This window comes from Lepidochelys kempii, chromosome 10, assembly GCF_965140265.1.
Source record: "Lepidochelys kempii isolate rLepKem1 chromosome 10, rLepKem1.hap2, whole genome shotgun sequence".
Taxonomy (NCBI): Eukaryota; Metazoa; Chordata; order Testudines; family Cheloniidae; genus Lepidochelys; species Lepidochelys kempii.
Window position 1 is genome coordinate 84,721,829 of NC_133265.1, and position 27,768 is coordinate 84,749,596.

The window sequence follows — 27,768 nt, forward strand, 5'->3', positions numbered from 1 at the left end:
AAGTGCAAGGTGGGGATGTCAGAGGTGTCATAGCTGGGCCACAAAATGGGGCCCGGCTGCCTAAAGCCAGAGCCAGCCAAGGTGGAGGTGATCAGAGATTGGCCCGCTCCCCAGACTAAGAAGCAGGTCCAGGCTTTCATTGGGATGGCAGGATACTACCGAAGATTTGTGCCCACTTTAACGCCAGAGCCGCCCTCATCACGGAGCTATGCAAGAAGGGGAAGCCAGACAAGGTGGTCTGGACCGAGCAGTGCCAGGAGGCTCTCTTGCTCTGAAGGAGGCTCTGGTCAAGGGCCCGGTGCTGGGAAACCCAGACTTTGACAAGCCCTTTGTGGTGTTCACCGACGCCTCAGACACGGGGCTGGGGGCGGTGCTAATGCAGGTTGATGGAAAGGGGGAGAGACACCCCATCAGGTAGCTGAGCAGGAAGCTGCTGCCCCGGGAGCAGAACTGCGCGGCCATAGAAAGGAATGGGCCCTTAGAAAGCTGCAGCCATATCCGTTTGGGTGGTGCTTCACTGTGTACAGCCACCACTCGCCCCGGACGTGGCCACACCCGATGAAAGGGGCCAATGCCAAGCTCCTGAGGTGGCATCTCCAGCTTCAGCATTACGACGTGGAGGTGGTCCACGTGAAGGGGAGTGCCAACGATGCTCTGTCCTGGAGAGAGGGGGCCCGAACTTCCCCAGGCCGCTGGCTAAAGTGGCCCCACTCAGTTCGGTCTCGGAGGGGGAGAGATGTGACGAAGTGGGGTTTTATTCATCTTGTTATGTTGCATGTGAGTCTTACTGTCCTAGACTAATACGGTGTGTGCCTCAGTTTTCCGGGTGGTGATGGGGTGATTCCAAGGGGCTGTTTAATAGCAGAGGCATAGAAGAGATCCTGTGGATCTGTGACAGCACAGCAGTACAAAGCACAGCGGGAAACTGAGGCATGCATTGGAAACATACAAATCTTACCAAGCATCACGGCACGCACCTGTCATCCCTGCTGCGCTCTGATTGTAGCTCTGTGGGGCAGGGCCATCTCTTGGCTCTGTGTCTCTACAGGCCTGGCACAGTGCGGCCCTGGCCAGGGCCACTGGTGCTGTGGCCACACACGGAATCCGGAACATTGGTAAATGCTGGGGTTGGCCGGCTCCGGGCCCTGGGGAGTCCTTGGCAGCACGGAGGGCAAGGCCCTGCCTAGGACACAAGATGCCCATGCCGTGCCCAGCAAGGGACTTGCTGGCTCCTGCCAGAGCCATTTCTGGTGCCTAGAGCTGAACGCAGCAGTCTTACTGAGGGGCACAGCCCGTGCTGCTGGCTGGCACGGCCAGAGCTGGATTTCTAGCATCACGTGGGTGTAGCTGCCCACCCAGTTTGCATGCGCCATTCCTGGGAGTGTGATACAGACCAGGTACCAGCCAGAGACTGGGATGGGCTGTCGGTACACACGGCTCCCTGCCTGGTGCGTGCACCAGCCACAGGCATGTATCTAGCTCCAGGGGGGCCAGCGGCCCAGCCCCGCAGTGACGGGCTCCCTGTGGGCTGCTGGTCTGAGTAACTGGTGCCCCGGCAGGGTGGGGCTCTGGGCACAGGTCTCTGGGCTGCAGAATCTTCTTCCGCCTGCCAGCCCCATGCCCCCAGGCACAGGAGCCAGGCTAGGCCGAGCCCCCAGGTACCTGGAAATGCACAGAAAGAGCAGAGATGGGGGCTCTGGCAGGCCATGGGGAGCACCCTGCAGGGGCAGAAGGGTCCCCACAGAAGCTGGGCCGCAGGGACCCAGCACAGGCCCCGCAATCCCACTGGCCTCCCATAGTGGGTGCCACAGCACTGACTGGGTGAGGAGGGGGTAGCTTTTATTCCACAGGAAATATGCCCCCCCCCCCCAAAAAAAAAAAAAGCAGATGAGAAGAGCTTGGCCCATCTGTCCCGAAGCCTGACAGCTGGGGCAGGCCCAGGGGATGGCGCTGCGCAGGCTGGAGACCCCAGGGCCCAGGGCCTCTCAGCACCCAGGAGGCAACAAACATAGCCTGGGTCTGGCCGATGGCGACAGCTGGAGCCTGCGATGCCCCAGGCCATGGTGGAAGACAAGTCCGGGGCGGGCACGCCGGGCGTTTGCAGGGAGGCTGGCACAACGTGGGCTCTGCCCAAGGGGCTCTGGGGCTGACAGCTCCAGCCCAGGGCAGCGTCTCCTGGCCTGGGAGCCCGCGGTCCGTTACCGCTGCCTCTTGCGGATGCTGACGAGCTCCTGGTGAACGGTGCTGAAGCTGGGCCGTTTCCGGGGATCGTACTCCCAGCACCGCTGCATCAGCCTGTACACGTCCTCAGGACACTGCTTGGGGGGGTCCAGCCGCACCCCTGGGGAGAGAGGGCAACAGGCTCAGGGCCCAGGGCAGCCTGCCCCCAGGGCTGTAGAGAGCCGGAAACACCCTCAGCCCCTGGCGGCTGCTCACTGGAGGGGGATCCCCTGGGCTCCCTCTCGGTGGGGGCGGGGGGCAGGGGGTGGCTCCAGGCCTGGCAGCAGCCCAGGTACCTCCTGTTCATGGGGAGATGGGGCCTGGCCGGGGCAGAGCCTGCTTACCTTGCTCAATGGCTTCGCGCGTCTGGGTGTTGCTCAGGTGGGAATAGGGGGTGGCGCCGAGGCTGAAGGCTTCCCACAGCAAGATCCCGAAGCTCCAGACATCGCTGTCTGAGGAGTAGCGGCCTGGGGAGAGGGGGGCTTCAGGCAAGGGGCTGGGAGCATGGCTACCTCCAGCCCCTCGCCAGCTGCTCCAGCCATGGGGATAGCATCCCCCTTGGGGCTCCTAGGCAGGCACTCACCGCGCTGCAGCTTGGGCAGCCCCCACTCCCTGCAGACACCGCCCTGGTCCAACGGGGACGCAGCATCTGGCCCCACCTTCCCATGGCCTCCCGCTGCCCCAGCCAGAGGGATCCAGGCACGGGGACGCCGGGCGATCGGCCACCCCGGTCAATAACTGTATGCAAAGAGCTGAGCAGAGCTGTGGGGTGCCCGGCGCCCGCGTCCCCGTATTGGGCCTGAGGGACGCATGAGGAGCTGTGTGGTCTAGGGGACTCATAGCCAGGACTCCTGGGTTCTTTCTTGCTGTGTGCAAGTGCTTTCCCCCGGTGCCCTGGCTGCACCCAGTGCTTGCATGGTGCTAGACGGCCCCTGGCGGTCTGCAGAGGGCACCAGCTCAGAGGGATGGGGCTGGGAGCTGCAGCAAACACCATACCGTAATTCAGTGCCTCTGGCGCTGTCCATTTCACAGGAATCTGCTTCAAGCCTCCTGTGGAGGCATAGACCCCGTCCTCCTCCTCCCGCGACATCCCAAAGTCACTGATCTTCAGCGAGTTCTTCTCCGTCACCAGGCAGTTGCGAGCTGCGAGGTCCCTGCGGGAGAGGAGCAGCTGAGCGCCAGGCCCTGCAGCCCGCCAGGCTACTGGCTACAGAGAATCTGGAGGCCCCAGCCATGACCCTGTGACGAAGCGGGACTGTTCTTAATGTTTCCTCTGAATACTGTAGGGGTGCCTCAGTTTCCCCTTTGCATTTCTTAAGTCTCTAGGTGGTGGGATAAGGGGTTGTCATTGTTGCAGAGCAAAGGGCCAGGGTACATAAGTGGCCGACACTCTGTCTCCTGGCCACTGATGACTGGGGCCCTTCCCCCCTGCAAGGTGAGAGCTAAAGGGTTGGAGAATAAAGGAATCCGGTGACCTCCTGGCCAGGGAAAGGGACAAAGCCCAGAGGAGGAAGGGTGTAGAGTGAGTCAGTTGGGGCTGGCTGGAGACATGGAGTGAAGTGCAGATGGGGTTGTCTGGCTCACTGCCCCCCAAAATGGACCTGACTGAGCAGTCCTGTTCTCTGTACCTACAAGCTCTGTTTTAAACCTCTGTTTTACTGGCTGGCTGAGAGTCACATCTGAATGCAGAGTTGGGGGGCAGGACCCTCTGGCTTCCCCAGGACCCCGCCTGAGTGGACTCGCTGTGGGAAGCACACGGAGGGGCAGAGGAGGCTGAATGCTCCAAGGTCAGACCCAGGAAGGTGGAAGCCGTGTGAGCTTTTTCTGCCCTGCAGACAATCTGCTCCCAGAGAGGAGACTTCACCAGAGTCCTGACTGGCTTCACAGGGAGCAGTTCCAGAGCTTTGCCCGGGGACTCGGTGACAACGGCTCCTGACCCCATGGCAGACGGGCTCCTGCAGGCCAAGGGCACAAACGAGCTTGGAGAAAGTCGACCTGCCTGAGGACGCCTGCCCAGCCCATCTCCCTGAGGGCACTAGGGCCTGCTGTTTATCACCAGGCAGAGAAGTCTGGACTCTGGGCTCTAGTCACAGCTCCGGCTCTCTGGGTGACCCCGTCCAGGGCCCCAGTCCCCATCTGTCACATGGGACAAGGACACTCCCTTCCGTGGGAAGCCCTGGGGCTGGAGGGCTGCAGAAACGTAGTGAACCCAGGCAGAGACACCGCCAGGTCTCCAGGGTAAGGCCAGGGCTCTAACCCAGCGGGCATCTCACGGGAGCCTTCCCAGCTCTCAGGACAGGTACTCGCTGGCAGACCATGGCTGGTATCACCTGCAGCGCCCAGCACACTCAGGGGCCCCAATAGCAGCTGATGTCCAGGCATTGACTGGGATGCTCAGGGCCCTCGATCATGGCTGGGGTTTGGGCAGCGCCTGGTGGGGTGACCAGATGTCCCGATTTTATAGGGACAGTCCCGATTTTTGGGTCTTTTTCTTATATAGGTTCCTATTACCCTCCAGCTCAGTCCCGATTTTTCACACTTGCTGTCTGGTCACCCTAGTGCCTGGGGCACTCGGGGGCCCTGATCTCGGCTGGGGTCTGGGCAGCGCCCGGGGCACTCAGGGGCCCTGATCTTGGCTGGGGTCTGGGCAGCGCCCGGGGCACTCAGGGGCCCTGATCTCGGCTGGGGTCTGGGCAGGGCCCGGGGCACTCGGGGGCCCTGATCTCGGCTGGGGTCTGGGCAGCACCTGGGATGCTCGGGGCCCCTGAGCGCAGACTGGGTCTCTGCATGCTGCAGCAATGCACATATCTGTGGCTGCCTGTGGGGAGCGCGGTGTCTCAGAGCGAGCCTGGGCGGAAGGTCTCACCTGTGGATGCAGTGCTTGCTTTCCAGGTACTCCATCCCAGCAGCAGCATTCGCCGTCATCTTGAGCAGCTCCTTTGCCTTCAGCTGCAGCCCCTCGCTGCGCAGGAAGGTCAGGAAGTCCCCTCCTGTGTGGGGAGGGCAGTGCTGACCTCAGGGAGTTAGGGGCCTGGCTGCAGGCCTCAGGCGCCTGCCACCAGCCCTTGGGGGGAGTGCGGCTGGGACACGGGACTGGGGGAGATTCATTAGGGTCCAGGGTGTGGGAAGCAGGGCTCACCGGGAGTGAACTGGAGGGAGGAGGGGCTGGGGGCCAGGGCAACAGCAGGCCAGGCTGCAAGGCGGGGGGACTCACCCTGCACCAGCTCCATGACGATGTAGATGGGCTGCTTTTGGGTGCAGACGCCAATGAGCTTGACAATGTTGGGGTGGCTGTACTGCTTCAGGATCCTGGGGGCAGAGACACGCTGGTCACCCCCTGGCTGTCACAGCCTGGGGCGTGAGCCAGTCGCAACAGCCAGCAAGGGGGCTTCTCTGTCAGTACATTTCAACAGCACGGAGGGCACCTACCCACCCGCCATCACCCTGGGCTTGGGGACCCACTGTCTGGGCTGGGTTTGTTTGGGATCCCCTGTCCCTGTCAGGTCTGGGTGGGGGGGTCTCCGTCTGGGCTGGGTTTGTTTGGGATCCCCTGTTCCTGTCAGGTCTGGGGGGTCCCTGGTCTGGGCTGGGTTTGGAGTCCCCCCAGGCTCCAGAAGATTTTGATCCAGAAAAACTGTTTTAATTGAAATTTAAGCAAGCCCAGAAACCCCAAAGCCCCCTCCCCATGGCTGGCAAATGGCCCCCCAGGGCAGAGTGCGGGCTGGGGGACAGAGAGTGGAGTGGACAGAGGCCCTTGGCACTGGGGGGAAGAGCGGGGCGCTGGGGGGCAGAGTGCGGCGCTGGGGGGCAGAGCGTGGCGCTGGGGCTCTGTACAGACCTGGCTTCCTGCAGGAATTTGGCCTTGAGCTCCGGCGGGAGGGTTTCGCGGCAGGACTTCACAGCCACTGGGGTGTTGTCAGTGAGCAGGCGGCCGCTGAACACCTCCCCAAAGTTACCCTGGGAGACAAAGCAAATGCACCAGCTGCCTCTGCCCCCAGTCGATCCCGGAGTCCAGCTGAGCCAGCTCCCTCTGCCTCGTGCCAGGTGGGGCATTAACATGGGCCAGGGCCTGTTCTGCCTCTGGCATGCCTGGACGCTGCTTCGGTGATTCAGGTCCCGTCGACCCCTCCTCCTAGGGGCTGACTGGGGAGTGGGCACCAGCCGCCGCAGAGTGACGGGAACCGAGGGACCCATTTCTAACCACCAGAGAGGCTTCCTCATTGCCTGGGTCCTTACGTCACGGGTGGCCGGCAAGGAAGCGCGATGCCCCGAATGACCGGCTGGACGAGGGCTCCCAGCCTGGCAGCAAGGGAGTGCAGCCACGCTGCTCCCAGCTGGGTCAGCGCCAGGGTAACACAGCAGGAGCAGGGCAGTCTGTGGCCTGGCAGAGCTGTCAGAGAGCCCGGGCCCAGCCTGACCCCCAGACGCCCCTAGCCTCAGACAGAGAGCCTGGCACAGACAGCAGCTCCCCGGCGCACTGGCAGGTCCTGCTGGGCTCTGGCTGCAACAAGGGAAGTTAGAAATCCTGCCATTCAGTACCTTTTATTAAACTGAAACTAATCTGCATCGTAACGCTGCCTGCACACCCTAACCCTAACCCCCCACGATCCTGGGCCTGCTGCGCGCTTCCTCAGAGCAGTGCCCCAGCAGTGGCCGAGCCCATGCCTGCCCTGGGGGCACTCACCCGCCCGATGCGCTCGCCCAGCACCACGTCCTCATGGTTCAGCACCCATTTGTCCTGGGGAAGGAAGGCAGGAGTCAAAGAGCAGGAAACTATCCAGCCCCAGCATTCCCCGCTCCGCCCTCACCCCCACCCCCGAGGGAGCCCTTTGTCCGCAACGCCCAGCCCCTGGGGAGCCGTGCAGTGGGGCCAGCGTGGTACCTTGGGGATGGGCTTGGCCAGGATGATTCCGCTCTTCTTGGTGACGGGCTGCCGGGTCTGCAGGAAATGGTCGATGAGCAGCGGGATGGTGCAGAAGCCCTCGCCCTCCAGACGGTACATGTCCTGGGAGAGGTGCAGGTGCTGGGATCTTACTCTGCCCCTGCCCTGCCCTCCCAGCCCTGCTCACAGACCCCCCAACCTGCCCTGTATAGACCCCCATGCCCCCTAACCTCCCCCACATACACCCCCCACCCCTACAGCTCAATATACACCATGCACCCTCACCCAACACACCCCACGCACACCCCCTATCTCCCCCATTCCCGGTAGAACTACAGATTGCAGGTCAGCACCAGTGCCTGCCAGGGGCCTGGCTAGGCCTGGCCTTGGGAGCCGTGGGGCCGTCTCTCTGGCTGCTGGTGCCGGGGATTGTGACGATGTGAGGCAGCAGGGAGGGGGGAGTGTTGACCTGGGAATGTGCCCTGGGGATGGGAGACCTGAGAGCCTGTCACCTGAGCCAGGAGGGGGCGGGGGAGGTAACACCTCTGCCCAGGAATGCGGACAGAGGCTGCAGGAAGGAGCCTGCTGGGGGGGGTTAGTTTCAGTTTGGGGCTGGGTGGAGGAACGCAGGGAACCCCAGGGCTGGGGTCTAAGCTCCCTGCTCCCCCAGAAGGACTTGACTGAGGGGTCCTGGGTGTACCCACAAGCTCTGTTGTGGACTGTGTTCCTGTTGTCCAATAAACCTTCTGTTTTACTGGCTGGCTGAGAGTCTCAGTGGATCCCTGGAAGAGGGGTGCAGGGCCTGGACTCCCCCACACTCCGTGACAGGGATGCCCAGCCTGGGGGAGCGTTTGTGAGTGGCTGGGACGAGGGTCCAACGGGGCACAAGGAGTGGCAGGAAAAAACCCCGGCCTCGCATCACAGGTCCTCCAGCCCCCGCCCATGGGCACTCCCCTCGGAGCTCCTGCCCAGGCTCTACCCGGCAGGCCGGGGCCCTATGTCCCAGCGGGGCAGGCAGGGGCAGCTGCAGGATGGCCCCGGAGCTGCCCCCAGAGCTGCCTGCGCTGCCCCTGTCAGCGCCCTCCCGGGGCCCAGCCCCTGGCCCCACTCACGTCGCAGGCCTGGATGATGAAGTGCCGGGGCAGCCCATCCCACAGCACACTCAGCACGTGCTCCTGCTTGCCCTGGCTCTCCCGCACCAAGAAGTCCCCGCTGTGGAGCAGCAGCTCCTGCACCTCCGCCCGGGGGATGGCGCCGTGGTACCAGGTCTGCTGGCACAGGGGCTTCTGCACTTCGGGGAGGAGCGGCAGGGGGGGCGGCACCTGGGAGACAGAGACGGGGTAAGCGGGATGGGTAGGGGACCCCGTCAGCACCCACAGGGGGCTGCCCAGAGCAACGGGTACGGCAGGGACATCCAGGCCCCCTTCTCCACACAGACTGCGGGGCTCAGGCGGAGATGGGGAGGAGAGGGCAGGGAGGAAATGGGGAGGGAAGGGGTGAGGTGGGGAGAGGGCTGCAGAAGGTAGTGGGGTGGGAGAGGGAAGGGGAGAGGGAAGGTGGGGGCAGGGAAGGGGAGGCAGTAGCGCTGGGGTACTCACTGAGTACTTGGGGCGGAAGATGCCCGAGATGTGATTCCTGAGGGTCTCCAACGCGCTGGCTCCTGGGCGCTCCTGCTCCTGCCAGGGGGCAGAGAGGGGCTGAGCCGTGTGGCTGGGAGTGTCCCATGCCCGAGTGCAGGAATGGCCTGGGCCGGGCACTGGGTGGGCTGGACTCTGGCCAGGTGCCCGTGGGCTGCACCCAGGGCTGGGCGTGGGGCAGGGCACCCGCACCACACAGCAGCACCCACATTTCTTAGCAAGGCCAATGCCCTGGGCAGCCACTGGGGCCAAGCTGAGCCTGGTGCCCGAGTGTCCCTGACTTTCTCCAAGGCAGGGCACTGGGGGTGGCTCAGGGCAGGGCGCTGAGGGTGGGGCAGGGCGGGGCGCTGGGGGTGGGGCAGGGCGGGGCACTGGGGGTGACTCAGGGCGGGGCGCTGAGGGGGTGGGGTAGGTCAGGGCGTTGGGGGTGGGGCAGGGCAGGGCGCTGGGGGTGGGGCAGGGCGGGGCACTGGGGGGGTGGGGTAGGTCAGGGCGTTGGAGGTGGGGCAGGGCAGGGCGCTGGGGGTGGGGCAGGGCGGGGCACTGGGGGTGACTCAGGGCGGGGCGCTGAGGGGGTGGGGTAGGTCAGGGCGTTGGAGGTGGGGCAGGGCAGGGCGCTGGGGGTGACTCAGGGCGGGGCGCTGAGGGGGTGGGGTAGGGCAGGGCGCTGAGGGTGGGGCAGGGCGGGGCGCTGGGGGTGGGGCAGGGCGGGGCACTGGGGTTGACTCAGGGCGGGGCGCTGAGGGGGTGGGGTAGGTCAGGGCGTTGGAGGTGGGGCAGGGCGGGGTGCTGGGGGTGGGGCAGGGCGGGGCACTGGGGGTGACTCAGGGCGGGGCGCTGAGGGGGTGGGGTAGGTCAGGGCGTTGGGGGTGGCTCAGGGCAGGGCGCTGGGGGTGACTCAGGGCGGGGCGCTGAGGGGGTGGGGTAGGTCAGGGCGTTGGAGGTGGGGCAGGGCAGGGCGCTGGGGGTGGGGCAGGGCGGGGCACTGGGGGTGACTCAGGGCGGGGCGCTGAGGGGGTGGGGTAGGTCAGGGCGTTGGAGGTGGGGCAGGGCAGGGCGCTGGGGGTGACTCAGGGCGGGGCGCTGAGGGGGTGGGGTAGGGCAGGGCACTGAGGGTGGGGCAGGGCGGGGCGCTGGGGGTGGGGCAGGGCGGGGCACTGGGGGTGACTCAGGGCGGGGCGCTGAGGGGGTGGGGTAGGTCAGGGCGTTGGAGGTGGGGCAGGGCAGGGTGCTGGGGGTGGGGCAGGGCGGGGCACCGGGGGTGACTCAGGGCGGGGCGCTGAGGGGGTGGGGTAGGTCAGGGCATTGGAGGTGGGGCAGGGCGGGGCACTGGGGGTGGCTCAGGGCAGGGTGCTGGGGGTGACTCAGGGCGGGGCGCTGGGGGTGGGGCAGGGCGGGGCGCTGAGGGGGTGGGGTAGGTCAGGGCATTGGAGGTGGGGCAGAGCAGGGCGCTGGGGGTGGGGCAAGGCATGGGGGTGGGGCAGGGGGGGCACTAGGGGTGACTCAGGGCAGGGCATTGGAGGTGGTACAGATGTGACACAGCAGGGAGGAGGAGTGTTGACCTGGGAATGTGGCAGGGGAGTTTCAATGGGAGACCTGAGAGCCTGTCACCTGAGCCAGGAGGGGGAGAGGGAAGTAACACCTCTGTGGGCAAATGGTGGTGCACCCCCTGTGACGAAGCAGGACTGTTCTTAATGTTTCCTCTGAATAGTGTGGGGTGCCTCAGTTTCCCCTAGGCAGTTCTTAAGTATCTACGGGGTGGGGTAAGAGTGTATGATCATTGCAGAGCCCTAGAGGGCAGGTGTGTGCAGGGATCTGGACACAGAGAATGGCCGACACCCTGTTTCCTGGCAACTGATGGCCTGGGTCCTTCCCCCTGCAAGGTGAGAGCTAAAGGGTTGGAGAACAAAGGAATCCAGAGACCTCCTGGCCGGGAAAAGGGACAAAGCCCAGAGGAGGAGGGGCTGGAGGGAGTTTCAGTTTGGGACTGGCTGGGACATGGAGTGAAGTGCAGACGGGGTTGTCTGGCTCACTGCCCCCCAAAATGGACCCAGGTGAGGGGTCCGGTTCTCTGCACCTACAAGTTCTGTGTTAGACCATGTTCCTGTCGTCTAATAAACCTTCTGTTTTACTGGCTGGCTGAGAGTCACATCTGCCTGCGAAGTTGGGGGGCAGGACTGGCTCACTGCCCCCCAAAATGGACCTGACTGAGCAGTCCTGTTCTCTGTACCTACAAGCTCTGTTTTAGACCTCTGTTTTACTGGCTGGCTGAGAGTCACATCTGAATGCAGAGTTGGGGGGCAGGACCCTCTGGCTTCCCCAGGACCCCGCCTGAGTGGACTCGCTGTGGGAAGCGCACGGAGGGGCAGAGGAGGCTGAATGCTCCGAGGCAGACCCAGGAAGGTGGATGCTGTGTGAGCTGTGTGTCCTGAAGACAGGCTGCTCCCAGAGAGGAGACTTCCCCAGAGTCCTGACTGGCTTTATGGGGAGCAGTTCCAGAGCATCGCCCGGGGACGCCGTGACACCCCCACATCCCTGGGGTCCTGCTTGGCCCTCCATTTCAGGTGCACCCTCACCACAGGCACCTTGAATGGGGTCCCGCCCACCCCGTCAGGGTCACGTAGGTATCGGGCACCACCCGATCTGGGGCCACCACCTCGGACCGGGCCAGCGTCACCTCCGCGCCCGTATCCCAGTATCCATTGACCTTCCTCCCATCCACCTCCTGGGGAACAAGGCACTCTCTCCGGAGGGACAGGCCCGCGCCCACCCTGTAAACCGAGCACCCTGAGTCCAGAGCATCCAGCCCTCTGGCAGGGCTGTCCGGGGGTACTTTTCCCTCCTGAGCAGGTGGTAAGCTGGCAGCCCCCTTTGCCTGGGCCGTCTGCCCCTCGTCCAGCTGGGTCCCTACCCAGTTAACCCTGGGTAGGTTGGGTCTGCTCAGTCTGTCACTGAGCCTGGGGCACTGGGTCCGTACGTGGCCTCTCTGGCCACAGTGATAGCAGCTCAGGTCACGTTGGTCCCCTTGAGCGGGTCGGATGGTCCTGACGCCAGACGTTCCCCTTGGGAGGCGGTTCTCCCTATTTCCCCGCTGGGGGCCCCCTGGTGACTCTCTCTCTGCATCGGGGGGGGAGGGGGGCTGTTCTTTTGGGGCTCCTCCTGGCTACCCCCTGACCGACTGTTCACAAACTCGTCGGCCAGCTGCCCTGCGTGCTGGGGGTTCTCTAGCTTTTTGTCCACCAACCACAGCCTCAGGTCGGAAGGGCACTGATCATACAGTTGCTCCAGTACGATTAGGTCAAGCAGGTCCTCTTTAGCTCGGGCCCCAGCTGTCCACTTGCGGGCATACCCCTGCATCCGGTTGACCAGTTGTAGGTAGGTGACCTCAGGCGTTTTACGCTGACTCCGGAACCTTCTCCGGTACATCTTGGGGGTCAGCCCAAACTCACGGAGCAGGGCCTGCTTGAACAGTTCATAGTCCCCTGCCTCCGGCCCTGTCATCCGGCTGTACACCTCCACGGCTTTGGGGTCCAGTAAGGGGGTGAGAAACTGGAGCCTGTCCGCAGGGTCAACCCTGTGCATCTCGCAGGCATTCTCAAAGGCCGTCAGGAAGCTATCTATGTCCTCCCCCTCCTTACGCTGGGCCAGGAAGCACTATTCAAAGCTCCTTGCAGTCTTGGGTCCCCCCGCACTCACTGCAGCCGGGACCCCACTACTCCTCAGCCTGGCCAGCTCCAGTTCATGCTGTCTTTGTTTCTCCTTCTCCTCCTGCTCATGCTGACGCTGCTTTTCATGATCCTCCAGCTCCCTCATGTTCATCTCCCTCTCCCATTCCAGCCGCCTCCGCTCCAGGGATGGGGAGCTCCGCCGGGAGGATCCCCTGCTGGGTGCCGGGGTCAGGGTGCCCTCGGCATTCGCTGGGCTTCCCCCAACCCCTCCCCCAGACATAGGTAGGAAGGGTCTCGGGATGTCCTCGGCAGCTGTCTGACCCCTCCCAGCCCGGTCAGGCCCCAGGGCCCACACTGCCTCCGCCAGGCAGCTTCCCTCAGGGACAGGGATCGGGTCATCCAAGCGATCCCTCTCCTCCAACTGGGCAATCAGCTGTTCCTTGGTGGACCTCCCGATGCGCAGCCCCCTCTGCCTGCACAGCTCCACCAGGTCGCTCTTCAGGCGTTTAGCGTACATCTCCCTGCTGGCCACTCGCAGGCCGGGCAGCTTCCCACGGTTTCCAGGAAAAACCCCTCGTGTGCCAGTCCTTCTTGAGGTCACCACCTCTTTGCCAGGGTCGAGCTGCAGACTCCTCCGCCCCGGGACCGCTCGCTACAATCCCCCGGGGGACCCTGTTACTGCAAAAGTCTTTCTCTCTGGTCACACATTCCCAGGGGTTAACCGCCCCCCGAAACCGTCTCTCTCTGAATCTTCAGCACGCCTGGTTCCCGTCAATCCCCCTTCGTTTTACTGCTCCCCAGTCACTTACTGCAGGAAGCGCCGTTCACAGGGTGCAGTACATCCCACCGCTGCCACCAGTTGTCACGGAGTGTGGGGGAGTCCAGGCCCTGCACCCCTCTTCCAGGGATTCACTGAGACTCTCAGCCAGCCAGTAAAACAGAAGGTTTATTGGACAACAGGAACACAGTCCAAAACAGAGCTTGTGGGTACACCCAGGACCCCTCAATCACGTCCTTCTGGGGGTGCAGGGAGCTTAGACCCCAGCCCTGGGGTTCCCTGCGTTCCTCCACCCAGCCCCAAACTGAAAAACTAACCCCCCCCAGCAAGCTCCTTCCTGCAGCCTCTGTTCACATTCCCAGGCAGAGGTGTTACCTCCCCCTCCCCCTCCTGGCTCAGGTGACAGGCTCCCAGGTCTCCCATCCCCAGTGAAACTCCCCTGCCCCATTCCCAGGTCAATGCTCCCCCCTCCCTGCTGCGTCACACCAGGGCAGGGCACGGGAGGGTGCTGGGGCACAGGGTGGGATGCTGGGGGTGGCACAGAGTGGGGATCTGGGGGTGGGTCAGGGTACGGTGCTCAGGGTGGGGCTGGGTGGGAGGCTGGGGCTGGCACAGGGCGCTGGGGGTGGGGCAGGGCAGGGCTCTGGGGGTGGCGGGCTGCTGGGGGCTCTGGGGGTGGCAGGCTGCTGGGGGTGGGGTGGGGCAGGGCAGGGCTCTGGGGGTGGCGGGATGCTGGGGGTGGGGCAGGGCAGGGCTCTGGGGGTGGCGGGCTGCTGGGGGCTCTGGGGGTGGCGGGCTGCTGGGGGTGGGGCAGGGCAGGGCTCTGGGGGTGGCGGGCTGCTGGGGGTGGGGTGGGGCAGGGCAGGGCTCTGGGGGTGGCGGGCTGCTGGGGGTGGGGTGGGGCAGGGCAGGGCTCTGGGGGTGGCAGGATGCTGGGGGTGGGGTGGGGCAGGGCAGGGCTCTGGGGGTGGCAGGATGCTGGGGGTGGGGTGGGCAGGGCTCTGGGGGTGGTGGGATGCTGGGGGCTCTGGGGGTGGCGGGATGCTGGGGGTGGGGCGGGGCAGGGCTCTGGGGGTGGCGGGATGCTGGGGGTGGGGCGGGGCAGGGCTCTGGGGGTGGCGGGATGCTGGGGGTGGGGCGGGCAGGGCTCTGGGGGTGGTGGGATGCTGGGGGTGGGGCAGGGCAGGGCTCTGGGGGTGGCGGGATGCTGGGGGTGGGGCAGGGCAGGGCTCTGGGGGTGGCGGGATGCTGGGGGCTCTGGGGGTGGCGGGATGCTGGGGGTGGGGTGGGCAGGGCTCTGGGGGTGGCGGGCTGCTGGGGGTGGCGGGATGCTGGGGGTGGGGCGGGCAGGGCTCTGGGGGTGGGGTGGGCAGGGCTCTGGGGGTGGCGGGATGCTGGGGGCTCTGGGGGTGGCGGGCTGCTGGGGGTGGGCGGGGCAGCAGGGGACGTGCTCACTGTGGAGGTGAGGGAGTTCCTGTCGTCCTGCAGGGGCAGGCCTGGACGGGGGGTGCGGGAGCCCAGCTGGTCCAGCTTCTGGTGCAGTACGTCCCGCTGGGCTTGCAGCTTGGCCTGGGCGCACAGGGAGACCTGGAAATGCAGCTGCGCCTCCTGCAGAGCCTGGCGCTTCCCCAGCAGGTGCACCCTGTGCCAGACAGCAACAGCCGCGGCTCAGGGCTCCCCGCCCGCCCAGAGCTCCCCGCCTGCCCAGAGCTCCCCGCCCACCCAGAGCTCCCCGCCCAGAGCTCCCGCCCAGAGCTCCCCGCCCGCCCAGAGCTCCCCGCCCGCCCAGAGCTCCCCGCCTGCCCAGAGCTCCCCGCCCACCCAGAGCTCCCCGCCCAGAGCTCCCGCCCAGAGCTCCCCGCCTGCCCAGAGCTCCCCGCCCACCCAGAGCTCCCCGCCCAGAGCTCCCCGCCCGCCCAGAGCTCCCGCCCAGAGCTCCCCGCCCGCCCAGAGCTCCCCGCCCGCCCAGAGCTCCCGCCCAGAGCTCCCCGCCCACCCAGAGCTCCCCGCCCGCCCAGAGCTCCCGGCCCAGAGCTCCCCGCCCGCCCAGAGCTCCCGGCCCAGAGCTCCCCACCCGCCCAGAGCTCCCGGCCCAGAGCTCCCCGCCCGCCCAGAGCTCCCGGCCCAGAGCTCCCCGCCCACCCAGAGCTCCCCGCCTGCCCAGAGCTCCCCGCCCACCCAGAGCTCCCGCCCAGAGCTCCCCGCCCGCCCAGAGCTCCCGCCCAGAGCTCCCCGCCCGCCCAGAGCTCCCGCCCAGAGCTCCCCGCCCACCCGGAGCTCCCCGCCCGCCCAGAGCTCCCGGCCCAGAGCTCCCCGCCCACCCAGAGCTCCCGGCCCAGAGCTCCACACCCGCCCAGAGCTCCCCGCCCGCCCAGAGCTCCCGCCCAGAGCTCCCCGCCCACCCAGAGCTCCCCGCCCGCCCAGAGCTCCCGGCCCAGAGCTCCCCGCCCGCCCAGAGCTCCCGGCCCAGAGCTCCCCACCCGCCCAGAGCTCCCGGCCCAGAGCTCCCCACCCGCCCAGAGCTCCCCGCCCGCCCAGAGCTCCCGGCCCAGAGCTCCCCGCCCGCCCAGAGCTCCCGGCCCAGAGCTCCCCGCCCGCCCAGAGCTCCTGGCCCAGAGCTCCCCGCCCGCCCAGAGCTCCCAGCCCGCCCAGAGCTCCCGGCCCAGAGCTCCCCGCCCGCCCAGAGCTCCCGGCCCAGAGCTGCCCGCCCGCCCAGAGCTCCCCGCCCGCCCAGAGTTCCCGGCCCAGAGCTCCCGGCTCAGAGCTCGCCCGCCCGCCCAGAGCTCCCGGCTCAGAGCTCCCCGCCCGCCCAGAGCTCCCAGCCCGCCCAGAGCTCCCGGCCCAGAGCTCCCCGCCCGCCCAGAGCTCCCGGCCCAGAGCTGCCCGCCTGCCCAGAGCTCCCCGCCCGCCCAGAGTTCCCGGCCCAGAGCTCCCGGCTCAGAGCTCGCCCGCCCGCCCAGAGCTCCCGGCTCAGAGCTCCCTGCCCGCCCAGAGCTCCCAGCCCGCCCAGAGCTCCCGGCCCAGAGCTCCCCGCCCGCCCAGAGCTCCCGGCCCAGAGCTGCCCGCCTGCCCAGAGCTCCCCGCCCGCCCAGAGTTCCCGGCCCAGAGCTCCCGGCTCAGAGCTCGCCCGCCCGCCCAGAGCTCCCGGCTCAGAGCTCCCCGCCCGCCCAGAGCTCCCGGCTCAGAGCTCCCCGCCCACCCAGAGCTCCCGGCTCAGAGCTCCCCGCCCGCCCAGAGCTCCCGGCCCAGAGCTCCCCGCCCGCCCAGAGCTCCCGGCCCAGAGCTCGCCCGCCCGCCCAGAGCTCCCGGCTCAGAGCTCCCCGCCCGCCCAGAGCTCCCGGCCCAGAGCTCGCCCGCCCGCCCAGTGCTCCCGGCTCAGAGCTCCCCGCCCGCCCAGAGCTCCCAGCCCAGAGCTCGCCCGCCCGCCCAGAGCTCCCGGCCTAGAGCTCCCCGCCCGACCAGAGCTCCCGGCTCAGAGCTGCCCGCCCGCCCAGAGCTCCCGGCCCAGAGCTCGCCCGCCCGCCCAGAGCTCCCGGCTCAGAGCTCCCCGCCCGCCCAGAGCTCCCAGCTCAGAGCTGCCCGCCCGCCCAGAGCTCCCGGCCCAGAGCTCCCCGCCCGCCCAGAGCTCCCGGCCCAGAGCTCCCCGCCCGCCCAGAGCTCCCGGCCCAGAGCTCGCCCGCCTGCCCAGAGCTCCCGGCTCAGAGCTCCCCGCCCGCCCAGAGCTCCTGGCCCAGAGCTCACCCGCCCGCCCAGAGCTCCCGGCCCAGAGCTCGCCCGCCTGCCCAGAGCTCCCCGACCGCCCCACCCGGCTGCCCCAGTCACGGGTATCCCTGAGCAAATGAGCATGGACTGGCATTTCCAGCCCACACCCCACTTCCATGTCATGGGGGACAGAATCCCCAGCACTGCTGCCTCTGGCCGGGGTAGGGGAATACCCTGCTGAACCCCGCTGGGCCACAGTAGGCACAGATCCGAAGTCACACTGCATCCCTCCCCCCATCACACTGCTCCCTTTTCTCCCCCGCTCACAATGCTCCCCCTCCCTCCAGATCTCTCATGGACCCACTTCTCAGGTTCTCACCAAAACCCCTCTATCCCTGGGTCCCACCACCCCTTGTCTCACTACCCCCACCCAGGTCACATCCCGCACCACCCTGCTTCCGGGGCCCCCCCACCTCACTGCTCCCTGTCCTCCCATCTCACCACTCCCGGGGCCCCCCACCTCACCACTCCCTGCCCCCTTCTCACCGGTCCCTCGGGCCCCCCATCTCACCGTTCCCTGGGACCCCCCATCTCACTGATCCCTTGTGATGTTATTGACATAAACTGGGACCATATAGATCATTGTTGCAACCAAGGTCCTGTAATGGCACCAAATCTTGTATAAAGTGTTATGGTTGGCTGGTTAGGATTATGCGATCTACGTGCATGTATCAGTTTTTTATTTAAAGTTATAAGTATTGTCTCTGTAGCTCAAACTTGTGCTGTGCTTCTGGGCGACACCCCAGACAAGCTGGTGTCAGCTCTGCCTAGCCTGCTGGGTGGCCCATCAAGGACCATCAGCTACACAACTGACCCACTGAGAGAAGGCAGACACGCCTGGGGACTCAGCCAAGCATGCAGGGACCTGCCTATGGACAGAACTCCGAGGTTTTTCCAGGCCATGGGATGGACAGCTTGTCTTTGGGACAAAGAAAGCAGAGACCACATGGCAAGAGACTACACGAAGCTGCTGCAGCTCCTCCATCTGGTCTTCAATCCTGCTTCCTACCTCTGGAGGGACTTTGCTACAATTGGAAGCTCTACACAAAGGACTGAAGGACCCACCCCAGCTGGGCATGTTCTCCAGAGACCTGATTTGAACCTGCAGCTTATTCCATCACTGCTACAAGCCTGAACCAAGAACTTTGCCATCACTGCATGTCATTGATTCCGTTTAAGCAATCCTAGCTCTCATCTCTATCTTTTTCCTTTTATGAATAAACCTTTAGATTTTAGATTCTAAAGGATTGGCAACAGTGTGATTTGTGGGTAAGATCTGATTTGTATATTGACCTGGGTCTGGGGCTTGGTCCTTTGGGATCGAGAGAACCTCTTTTCTTTTACTGGGGTGCTGGTTTTCATACCCATTCGTCCCCATAACGAGCGGCACTGGTGGGGATACTGGGAAACTGGAGTGTCTAAGGGAATTGCTTGTGTGACTTGTGGTTAGCCAGTGGGGTAAAACCAAAGTCTTCTCTGTAAGGCTGGTTTGGTTTGCCTTGGTGTGCAAAGGAACCCCAGCCTTGGGCTGTAACTGCCCTGCTTGAAGCAATTTGTCCTGAATTGGGTCCCACCAGAACCAGCATCATTACATCCCTCCCCCCATCTCACCGCTCCCGGGGCCCCACGCTCTGCTCCTCGCCCAGGAGCTCGGCCTGCAGGTCCTGGACACGCTGCCCTTTGCTGCTCATGGTCTGCGTGGCAGTGGCTAGTTCCTCCTCCATGGCCGTCAGGCTGCAAGAGATAGCACCATCTAGTCCGGGGGTCCCCTGCTGGGCCTGACACCCCCTGGGGGTTCGGGAGCCAGCCAGTGGCTGCCCAGGGCCCAGTGCTACAGCCCTCCCAGGGACCCTCACGTCCCGGTGCCCGCCCCTGCCCTGTACCCACGTGTGCTGCACGCTCTCTATTGTCAGCTCATTCAGCTGCAGCTCGTCGGCCTCCAGGTTCTCGCTCTCCTCCAGCAGGCTCTCGTCGAAGGTCACCCTGGGCGGGATCTCGCTCACACACCTAGGGGGACAGTGCTCTGAGCGTGCTTAAAACCAGCCTCCAGCCCTGGCTGCGCACACAGACCTGGGGCAGGAACGGGGAATCCCTGCTGCCTTTCGGTGCCCTGCCCTGCCAGCATCCACCCCCAGGAGGGCAGGACTCTGACAAAGTGGGAATTGTCCGGCATGTCTATGAATCCTGTGTGTGCCTCAGTTTCCCCCACACTTTGCATTGCTGCCCAGTGGGGAAATGTGTTACATTTGCTCTTGCGGGCAGCGCAGGCCGTGAGGGGAGGGTGTGGCCAGCTGTTTGGGCCAGGGGCTGGAATCTGCTGAAAGTGACTCCACGGCAGTGCAGAATCCCAGAGAGACCAGGATCTAGCAAACCACCCCAGCGGGAGGAGGTGCCCCCGCAGCAGGGAGACCCCAGCTTGAGAACAGGGGCCTGAGCTGGGACAGGCAGGGCACAGTGTGGGCTCTGGGGAAGTGGCTGCTCTCCCCCGGGCACTAAGGAGCCCAGGAGCACCAGAGCCCGATGGGGGGGTTACTGCAGCCTGGCTGGGGCATTGCGCTAATGGTGGCCAGAACGGACGGTGATTTAACCTTGGCTTCCCTGTGCTGTCCTCAGGCCTTCCAGCGTACCAGGAGCCCTGCAACTCCTGGCTGGATGCCTCGATCCCTGCAGAGCACAAGGCTCCCCAGACTCTGCTCCATGGGGCTCGCAGGGGGAAGCAGGCGGCTGGAGCCCAGGAGGCGGGGAGGCTGCGGGCCCCACTGGAAAGCAAAGCGGGCCCTTGGGAGCGGTTCCTCCAGGCGGCTGTTCAGAAGCGGGGTGTAGCTCCGAGCGTGGGGGGGCGGGAGGAGCCGTACCTGTGCTGCTGGAGGAAGCTGTCGTATTCTGTCGCGGGATCGATCGCCTGGATGGCGCGGGTGATCTCCTGGTGCACGGAGCCCACCTCCTCCTGAACCAGGCTGCTGACCTCGGCGTACTCCTGCAGGATCTCCTTCCTGTGGGGCACAGGTACCATAGCCCGGACCATCCCCCCAGCCACAGCCCCCAGCCAGGCCTGCCACCGACACTGCCGTGAGCCCTCTCCCCTGGTGGCCTGGGCCTATTGGGAGGGCGAGCCCCATGGGGCAGCTGCACACGGGGCCCTGAGCCCGACTCCCCAGGCCAGATCTCACCCCGTTGGCCCCAGAAACACGCCTGCAACTGTGAAGTGGGAGCTCGCGGACTGAGCGTGCTCATGTGCGCTTGGCAGCGGCTGTGCTCTCTGTGCCCTCCACGCTGCCTGCATCCCCCGGCACTGTGGCGGTAGCACTGGGCAGCATCCCTGCCGCACACATGGGTACGGCAGGGGCTGGGTACGGCAGGGGCTGGGTATGCCGGCGGCAGGGGCTGGGTACGGCAGGGGCTGGGTATGGCAGGGGCTGGGTATGGCAGGGGAGGGGTATGGCAGGGGCTGGGTATGGCAGGGGCTGGGTATGCCGGCGGCAGGGGCTGGGTATGGCAGGGGCTGGGTATGCCGGTGGCAGGGGCTGGGTATGGCAGGGGCTGGGTATGCTGGCGGCAGGGGCTGGGTATGCTGGCGGCAGGGGCTGGGTATGCCGGCAGCAGGGGGTGGGAATGCCAGCGGTGGGGGTGGGTATGCCGGCAGCAGGGGGTGGGAATGCCAGTGGCAGGGAGCTGGGTATGCTGGCGGTGGGGGTGGGAATGCCAGCGGTGGGGGTGGGAATGCCGGTGGCAGCAGCAGGGGGTGGGAATGCCAGCGGTGGGGGTGGGAATGCCGGCAGCAGGGGGTGGGAATGCCAGCGGTGGGGGTGGGTATGCCGGTGGCAGCAGCAGGGGGTGGGAATGCCAGCGGTGGGGGTGGGAATGCCGGCAGCAGGGGGTGGGAATGCCAGCGGTGGGGGTGGGTATGCCGGTGGCAGCAGCAGGGGGTGGGAATGCCAGCGGTGGGGGTGGGAATGCCGGCAGCAGGGGGTGGGAATGCCAGCGGTGGGGGTGGGTATGCTAGTGGCAGCAGCAGGGGCTGGGTATGCCAGCAGTGGGGGTGGGAATGCCGGCAGCAGGGGGTGGGAATGCCAGTGGCAGGGAGCTGGGTATGCTGGCGGTGGGGGTGGGTATGCCAGCGGTGGGGCTGGGTATGGCAGGGGCTGGGTATGGCAGGGGAGGGGTATGGCAGGGGCTGGGTATGCCGGTGGCAGCAGCAGGGGGTGGGAATGCCGGGGCGGGGCTCTTACAGGACAAGCGCCATCTCCTGGTGCAGGCCATGCAGGGAGCGGTGCAGGGCGGGCAGCGCCTGCTGGAAGTGCAGCGTATGGTGCAGCTCAGGGCGTAGAGCTTCCACAGGCTCCGCACGTACTTGTCCTTGGCCTTGTCCCGGTCCTTGTCTGGGGGGAGAGCGGCAGCTGGGGAAGTCCTGGGAGAGGCACCCCAGCCCAATTCCCCGCGGCCCCTGCTGGGCCTAGCGTTGCCAACTAGCGTTGCCAGGTGTCCGGTTTTTGACTGGAACGCCCAGTGGAAAAGGGACCCTGGCGGTTCTGGCCAGCACCAACGACCGGGCCGTTAAAAGTCCAGTCAGCAGCCCAGCGGGGGCCTGGGGCAATCAGGGACTGGGAGGCTCCACGCGCTGCCTCTGCCCCGAGTACCGGCTCCGCAGCTCCCACTGGCCGGGAACTGTGACCAATGGGCGCTGCAGGGGGAGGTGCCTGCGGTGCAAAGGCAGTGCACACCCTGCAGAACTGCCTGGCCGCCCATGCACCTAGAGGGCACAGGGGCCTGGCGGCCACTTCCTCGGAGCTGTGGTAAGTGCTGCCAGGAACTTGCATCCCAACCCCCTGCACCCCAACCCCCCCGGTCCAGCCTGGAATCCCCTCCCGCACCCCAAACCGCTCATCCTCGGCCCCAGCCAGAGCTCTCCCCCCACCACACCCCAACCCCCTGCCCCAGCCCAGTGAAAGCAAGTGACGGTGGGGGAGAGCGAGCGACGGGGGGGTGGGGGGGTGGGGGTGTGGAGCAAGCATGGGCGGGGCCTCGGAGAAGGGGTGGGGCAGAGGTGTTCAGTTCTGTGTGAATAGAAAGTTGGCAACTCTAGGGAGCGCAGCCCGGGGGACTGGCCAGCGGGGTCACGGACCAGCAGAGCAGGCTGAGTTTGCAAGGTATGAGGAAGTGGGGATTTCCTCTTGCTATGCTGTATGTGAGTCTTACTGTTTTGCATGAATGCCGTGTATGCCTGTTTCCCTGTGTATTACACCGATGCCTAGGTGGTGGGAATAAGCATGTGTGACCTTTGTGGGGGTTGCTCCAGCTGCCTGCATGGATGCTGTGGCCGCCCCTTCATCACCTGAGACCCAGGAGGGGGATGCAACCAGGTGACTCTGGCTGGGAAGCAAAACAAAGGCCAGAGGAGGAGCAACTGACAGGGCAGGGGCCAGGCAGCTGGAAGCGAGTCAGTCGGCTGGCTTGGGGCTCAGGGGGCTCCCTCCCCCCAAGATGGACTTGGCTGAAAGTCACAGATTTCTGTGCTAACGAGCTCTGCCCTACGCTGTGTCCCTGTCGTCTAATAAACCTTCTGTGTTACTGGCTGGCTGAGAGTCCCGTCTGACTGCGGAGTTGGGGGGCAGGACCCTCTGGCTTCCCCAAGACCCCACCTGAGCGGACTCGCTGTGGGAAGTGCACGGAGGGGCAGAGGAGGCTGAATGCTCCAAGGTTAGACCCAGGAAGGGGGAAGCCGTGTGAGCTGTGGGTCCTGCAGACAGGCTGCTCCCAGAGAGGAGACTCCCCCAGAGTCCTGACTGGCTTCGCAGGGAGCAGTTCCAGAGCATCGCCCGGTGACGCCGGGACAGAAGAGCCTTGCTAGCAGCCAGAGCCAGGGAGTGGCAGAGCCGCAGGGAGCTTGGGGGTCAGGCCTGGCCTCAGCCAGAGCAGCCCCATTGCTGGCATCCCGGGCAAGCTTGGTGCTCCCCTCAGTGCCACTCACCCCAGCTCAGGCTGGGAGCAGCGTGGGGCAGGGGTGGGGCAGGGCACCCACCTTTGCTGGCCTCCTGGAACTTGCGCTTGGCCTGGGCACTGTCCCGGGCCAGGCTCCGGTACTGCGACTTCAGCTTCTCCAGCTCCTGCTGGTTTGTCTGTGAATGACACAGAAACGCTTGGTGTGAGGAGCGTAACCCCCTGTGCCCCACAGCAGGGGCTGGGCAGAGCCCCAAGGGAGGTGACTGGGGGACAGGACAGAGACCGGAGGGGTGATTGGGGAGTTGGGCAGAGGCCAGGGCAATGAGGGGGATGGGCAGAGCCGGGGGAGGATGTGAGGGGTGGGCAGAGCCCGATGAAGATCATGGGGGGCGGGCAGAGCCAGGGAAGGCTGCGGGGGCAGAACCGGGGGAGATTGTGGGGGGGTCCGGCAGAGCCTGTGGGAGATAATGGGGGGTGAGCAGAGCCATGGGGGGCAGGCAGAGCCAGGCGGATGCCAGGGGGGCGGGCAGAGCCAGGGGGAGGCCGGGGGGGCGGGCAGAGTCGGGGGCAGGCCGGGGGGGTGGGCAGAGCCAGGCGGAGGCTGGGGGGGCGGGCAGAGTCGGGGGAAGGCCGGGGGGGTGGGCAGAGTCGGGGGGGGCGGGGGGGGCAGAACCGGGGGAGATTGTGGGGGGGTCCGGCAGAGCCTGTGGGAGATAATGGGGGGTGAGCAGAGCCATGGGGGGTGGGCAGAGCCAGGCGGACGCCGGGGTGGGCGGGCAGAGTCGGGGGGAGGCCGGGGTGGGCGGGCAAACCCGGCAGAGTGGTGGCCGGAGCCAGAGGCAGCGCTTGGCCCCGGCAGAGTATCCCAGGCCTGGTTCAGCAGGCAGCCCGGGAATGAGGGCGCCAGGCCGCAGTTGCCCCAGGGAAGAAGGGCCTCTCCCGGGCGAGGAAACACCCGGCCCCATGGCAGAGAGGGCCTCACGCCTGCCGCTCCACGCTGCCCACAGCTCCCATGAGGCTGGCCGGGCAGGGGCCCCGCTGGGTACGGCGCCCTGGAGCAGCCCCAGGGGTTGGGGGTCGCTGGGGGCCCTGCTGGTGGGGGCACGGGGCCCTTCCTACCCTGACATAGTCCTGGCTCAGCTGCTGCCACTGCTCGCTGTAGGCCTTGCGGAGCCGCTGCTTGTCGCGGATCAGCAGGCTCAGCTTGCTCAGGGGCCCGGCGGCCAGGTCCTCCGCATGGCGCTGCAGGATCTGGCTCAGCACCTCCGTCTGGTTTGCCAGCACCCACCAGGACTGCCAGGAGAGGGGAGAGCTCAGCGGGGCCGGGAGCACGGCGGGAGCTTGCAGGGGCTGAGAGTGTGTGGGGGAGGCAGTAGCATGGGGGCAGAGGAGCTCGTGTGGCTGAGTGTGGGGGAGCCTAGGGGAGGGCAATGGGGAAGCCGAGGGGTATTTTCTGGGGGGCCTGAGCAGACTCCAGGGGCCCAGCTGGGCTCTGGGGGTGACTGAGATCTCTGACCCAGGCCCTCTTGGTGCCAGCTGGCAGAGGGCCCAGAGGTGCCATGGGTTTACAGTGAGCCCCTGGGGCAGAGGTACATACAGGGCACCCCAGAGTGTCCCATGAGGTCTCTACTGAACACCTGGCTCATGCTGGCCGCCCTCCGTGCAAAATTGCAGTGCATCCACCACACAGGAGCTCCCGAGCTCCCCAGATAGCGATGTGCTCTGGGCCTGGGGCCGAGCTGTCGGTCCATCTGTGTCTGTCTGTCGGTCTGTGTACATGTGTCCTGAGCCCTTCAGGGGCCCCGGGGATGCTCACTGAGTCTGAGCACAGGGCTAATCCAGTGAGGGTAAAGTCTCCGGGGGAGACCTAAGGTCCATCCAGCCCAGTGTCCTGTCTGCCGACGGTGGCCAAGGCCAGGTGCCCCAGAGGGAGTGAACCAAACAGGTAATGATCAAGTGATCTCTCTCCTGCCATCCATCTCCACCCTCTGACAAACAGAGGCTAGGGACACCATTCCTCACCCATCCTGGCTAATAGCCATTAGTGGACTTAACCTCCATGAATTTATCCAGTTCTCTTTTAAACCCTGTTATAGTCAATGGCTGGAGTGTGGGCTTTGAAACGGCGGGGCTCCAACCCTGCTCTCCGACCCAAGCCCAAACCCGACACTGCCAGTCGTAGCCCACAGCCCAAGCCCCACGAGCCTGTCAGCTGGCCTGGCTCTGAGACTTGTCCCCCGGGGCTGGGCCCTGCAGGGAGATGCTTGTAGGGCTGGGGGCTGGTGCTAGCCTGGAAAGCGAGAATGGGGCCCACGGCAACTTGTGTTGTTGGGCTGGAGCTAGAGCAGGGGGTCGGGAGCTGAAGGCAGGTGGGAATGAGGTGCCCACAGCCCTGGGTACCGGCGGGAAGAGTCCCAGCCATGCTACAGGTACCCGCTGTGCTGCCCTCCCTCGCTGCACCCAAGGGCACTTTGAGGGATGGCTCCGGGGCTCCTCGCACTCAGCAGCACCTCTGCGGGGCCCAGCCTGGTCCGGCCCAGAGAAGTAAAGCCCGGGGGGCTTTCACCTGCCTTTGCACCTCCTGCGTCTGCCCCACAGCATCAGCTAGAGCAGCCTCAGAGCTGCAGCCAGCACCTTCCCCACCCGAACTGAGCACGGGGTGGGGCCCAGGGTCCTGCGATGGCCCCACAGTGCTCAGGGCCCTGGGTGTGCTGTCTGATGGGAATGGGCTGCCTTCCGGCCCCTTACGCAGCAGGGGCCCCTCTCTGCTGACACCCGTCCCAGGAACAGGGAACGCAAAGGGGTTTGGACTTTGTCCTCACCCATAACTATGTCACATCTGGGGACAATGTATACCTTCAAGTCAGCAGCACTGCTATGGGTACCCGCATGGCCCCACAGTATGCCAACATATTTATGGCTGATTTAGAACAACGCTTCCTCAGCTCTCGTCCCCTAATGCCCCTACTCTACTTGCGCTACATTGATGACATCTTCATCATCTGGACCCATGGAAAAGAAGCCCTTGAGGATTTCCACCATGATTTCAACAATTTCCATCCCACCACCAACCTCAGCCTGGACCAGTCCACACAAGAGATCCACTTCCTGGACACTACGGTGCTAATAAGCGATGGTCACATAAACACCACTGAATACCGGAAACCTACTGACCGCTATTCCTACCTGCATGCCTCCAGCTTTCACCCTGACCACACCACACGATCTATCATCTACAGCCAAGCTCTACAATACAAACGCATTTGCTCCACCCCTCAGACAGAGACAAACAGCTACAAGATCTCTATCAAGCGTTCTTACAACTACAATACCCACCTGCTGAAGTGAAGAAACAGATTGACAGAGCCAGAAGAGTTCCCAGAAGTCACCTACTACAGGACAGGCCCAACAAAGAAAGTAACAGAAAGCCACTAGTCGTCACCTTCAGCCTCCAACTAAAACCTCTCCAGTGCATCATCAAGGATCTACAACCTATCCTGAAGGACGACCCATCACTTTCACAGATCATGGGAGACAGGCCAGTCCTTGCCTACAGACAGCCCCCCAGCCTGAAGCAAATACTAACCAGCAACCACACAACAGAACCACTAACCCAGGAACTTATCCTTGCAACAAAGCCCGTTGCCAATTGTGCCCACATATCTATTCAGGGGACACCATCACAGGGCCTAATAACATCAGCCACACTATCAGAGGCTCGTTCACCTGCACATCCACCAATGTGATATATGCCATCGTGTGCCAGCAATGCCCCTCTGCCATGTACATTGGCCAAACTGGACAGTCTCTACGTAAAAGACTAAATGGACACAAATCAGTCGTCAAGAATTATAACATTCATAAACCAGTCGGAGAACACTTCCATCTCTCTGGTCACTCGATTACAGACCTAAAACTCACAAAATTACAACAAAAAACTACAAAAACAGACTCCAAGGAGAAACTGATTAATTGGAATTAATTTGCAAACTGGACACCATTAACTTAGGCTTGAATAGAGACTGGGAGTGGATGGGTCATTACACAAAGTAAAACTATTTCCCCATGTTTATTTCCCCCTCCCCCCACTGTTCCTCACACAGTCTTGTCAACTGCTGGAAATGGCCCACCTTGATTAGCACTACAAAAGGGTTTTTTTCTCTCCTGCTGGTAATAGCTCACCTCACCTGATCACTCTCCTTACAGTCTGTCTGGTAACACCCATTGTTTTATGTTCTCTGTGTATATAAATCTCCCCACTGTATTTTCCACTGAATGCATCCAATGAAATGAGCTGTAGCCCATGAAAGCTTATGCTCAAATAAATTGGTTAGTCTCTAAGGTGCCAGAAGTCCTCCTTTTCTTTTTGCGGATACAGGCTAACACGGCTGCTCCTCTGAAAGGGGTTTCTGTTGCATCCCCACATGCCCTCTTCTCGGAGTCTTTGGAGCCAGCATGAGCCACAGCCTGCAGTGTGCCCGCTCCGCCAGCCCCTCCTTTGCCTCCCCCAGCTTGGCTCTCCGTGCCCAGGGGTCGGGGCCGGATGGCTGCAGGGTCTCTGCCTACAGAGCTGACCCAGCCTGGGGCAATCCTACCTCACTGATCTGGCTTCTGTAGTCTCCTGGCAGGGGCTGCCCGAAGCCCTCCTGCTTCTCCAGCTGGCAGAATGTGTTGTGCAGCAGGGCCGCGTACTCCCTGTCGCTCTTGGCTCGCTGCACCATCCACTTCTTCATCAGCTCCAGGAGGCGCAGCTCAGAGTCCTGCAGCCGCAGCAGGGCGCTGTGTGCCTGGGGGCTGCACAGCTCCATCCCCAAGCCCATGGCACGAGCTGCAGAGAGCCGGCTCCTCTCCCCCCCACAGCAGGCAGGGGCGATGCTGTTG

The 27,768-nt window shown here is 64.7% G+C and overlaps 1 protein-coding gene across 1 annotated transcript; it reads right to left on the reverse strand.

Annotated features, from left to right (window-relative positions):
- Window positions 1-27,768, reverse strand: FES (FES proto-oncogene, tyrosine kinase). Its single transcript, XM_073304610.1, is given in 19 exon segments — window positions 1-2,341; window positions 2,565-2,687; window positions 3,217-3,374; window positions 5,087-5,210; window positions 5,435-5,529; window positions 6,059-6,177; window positions 6,905-6,958; window positions 7,103-7,225; window positions 8,215-8,424; window positions 8,701-8,778; window positions 14,641-14,827; window positions 18,559-18,681; window positions 18,835-18,954; window positions 19,803-19,940; window positions 21,177-21,267; window positions 21,270-21,326; window positions 22,967-23,063; window positions 24,007-24,180; window positions 27,483-27,768. Coding segments are annotated over 19 exon segments (2,439 nt in total). The 5' UTR covers window positions 27,708-27,768; the 3' UTR covers window positions 1-2,198.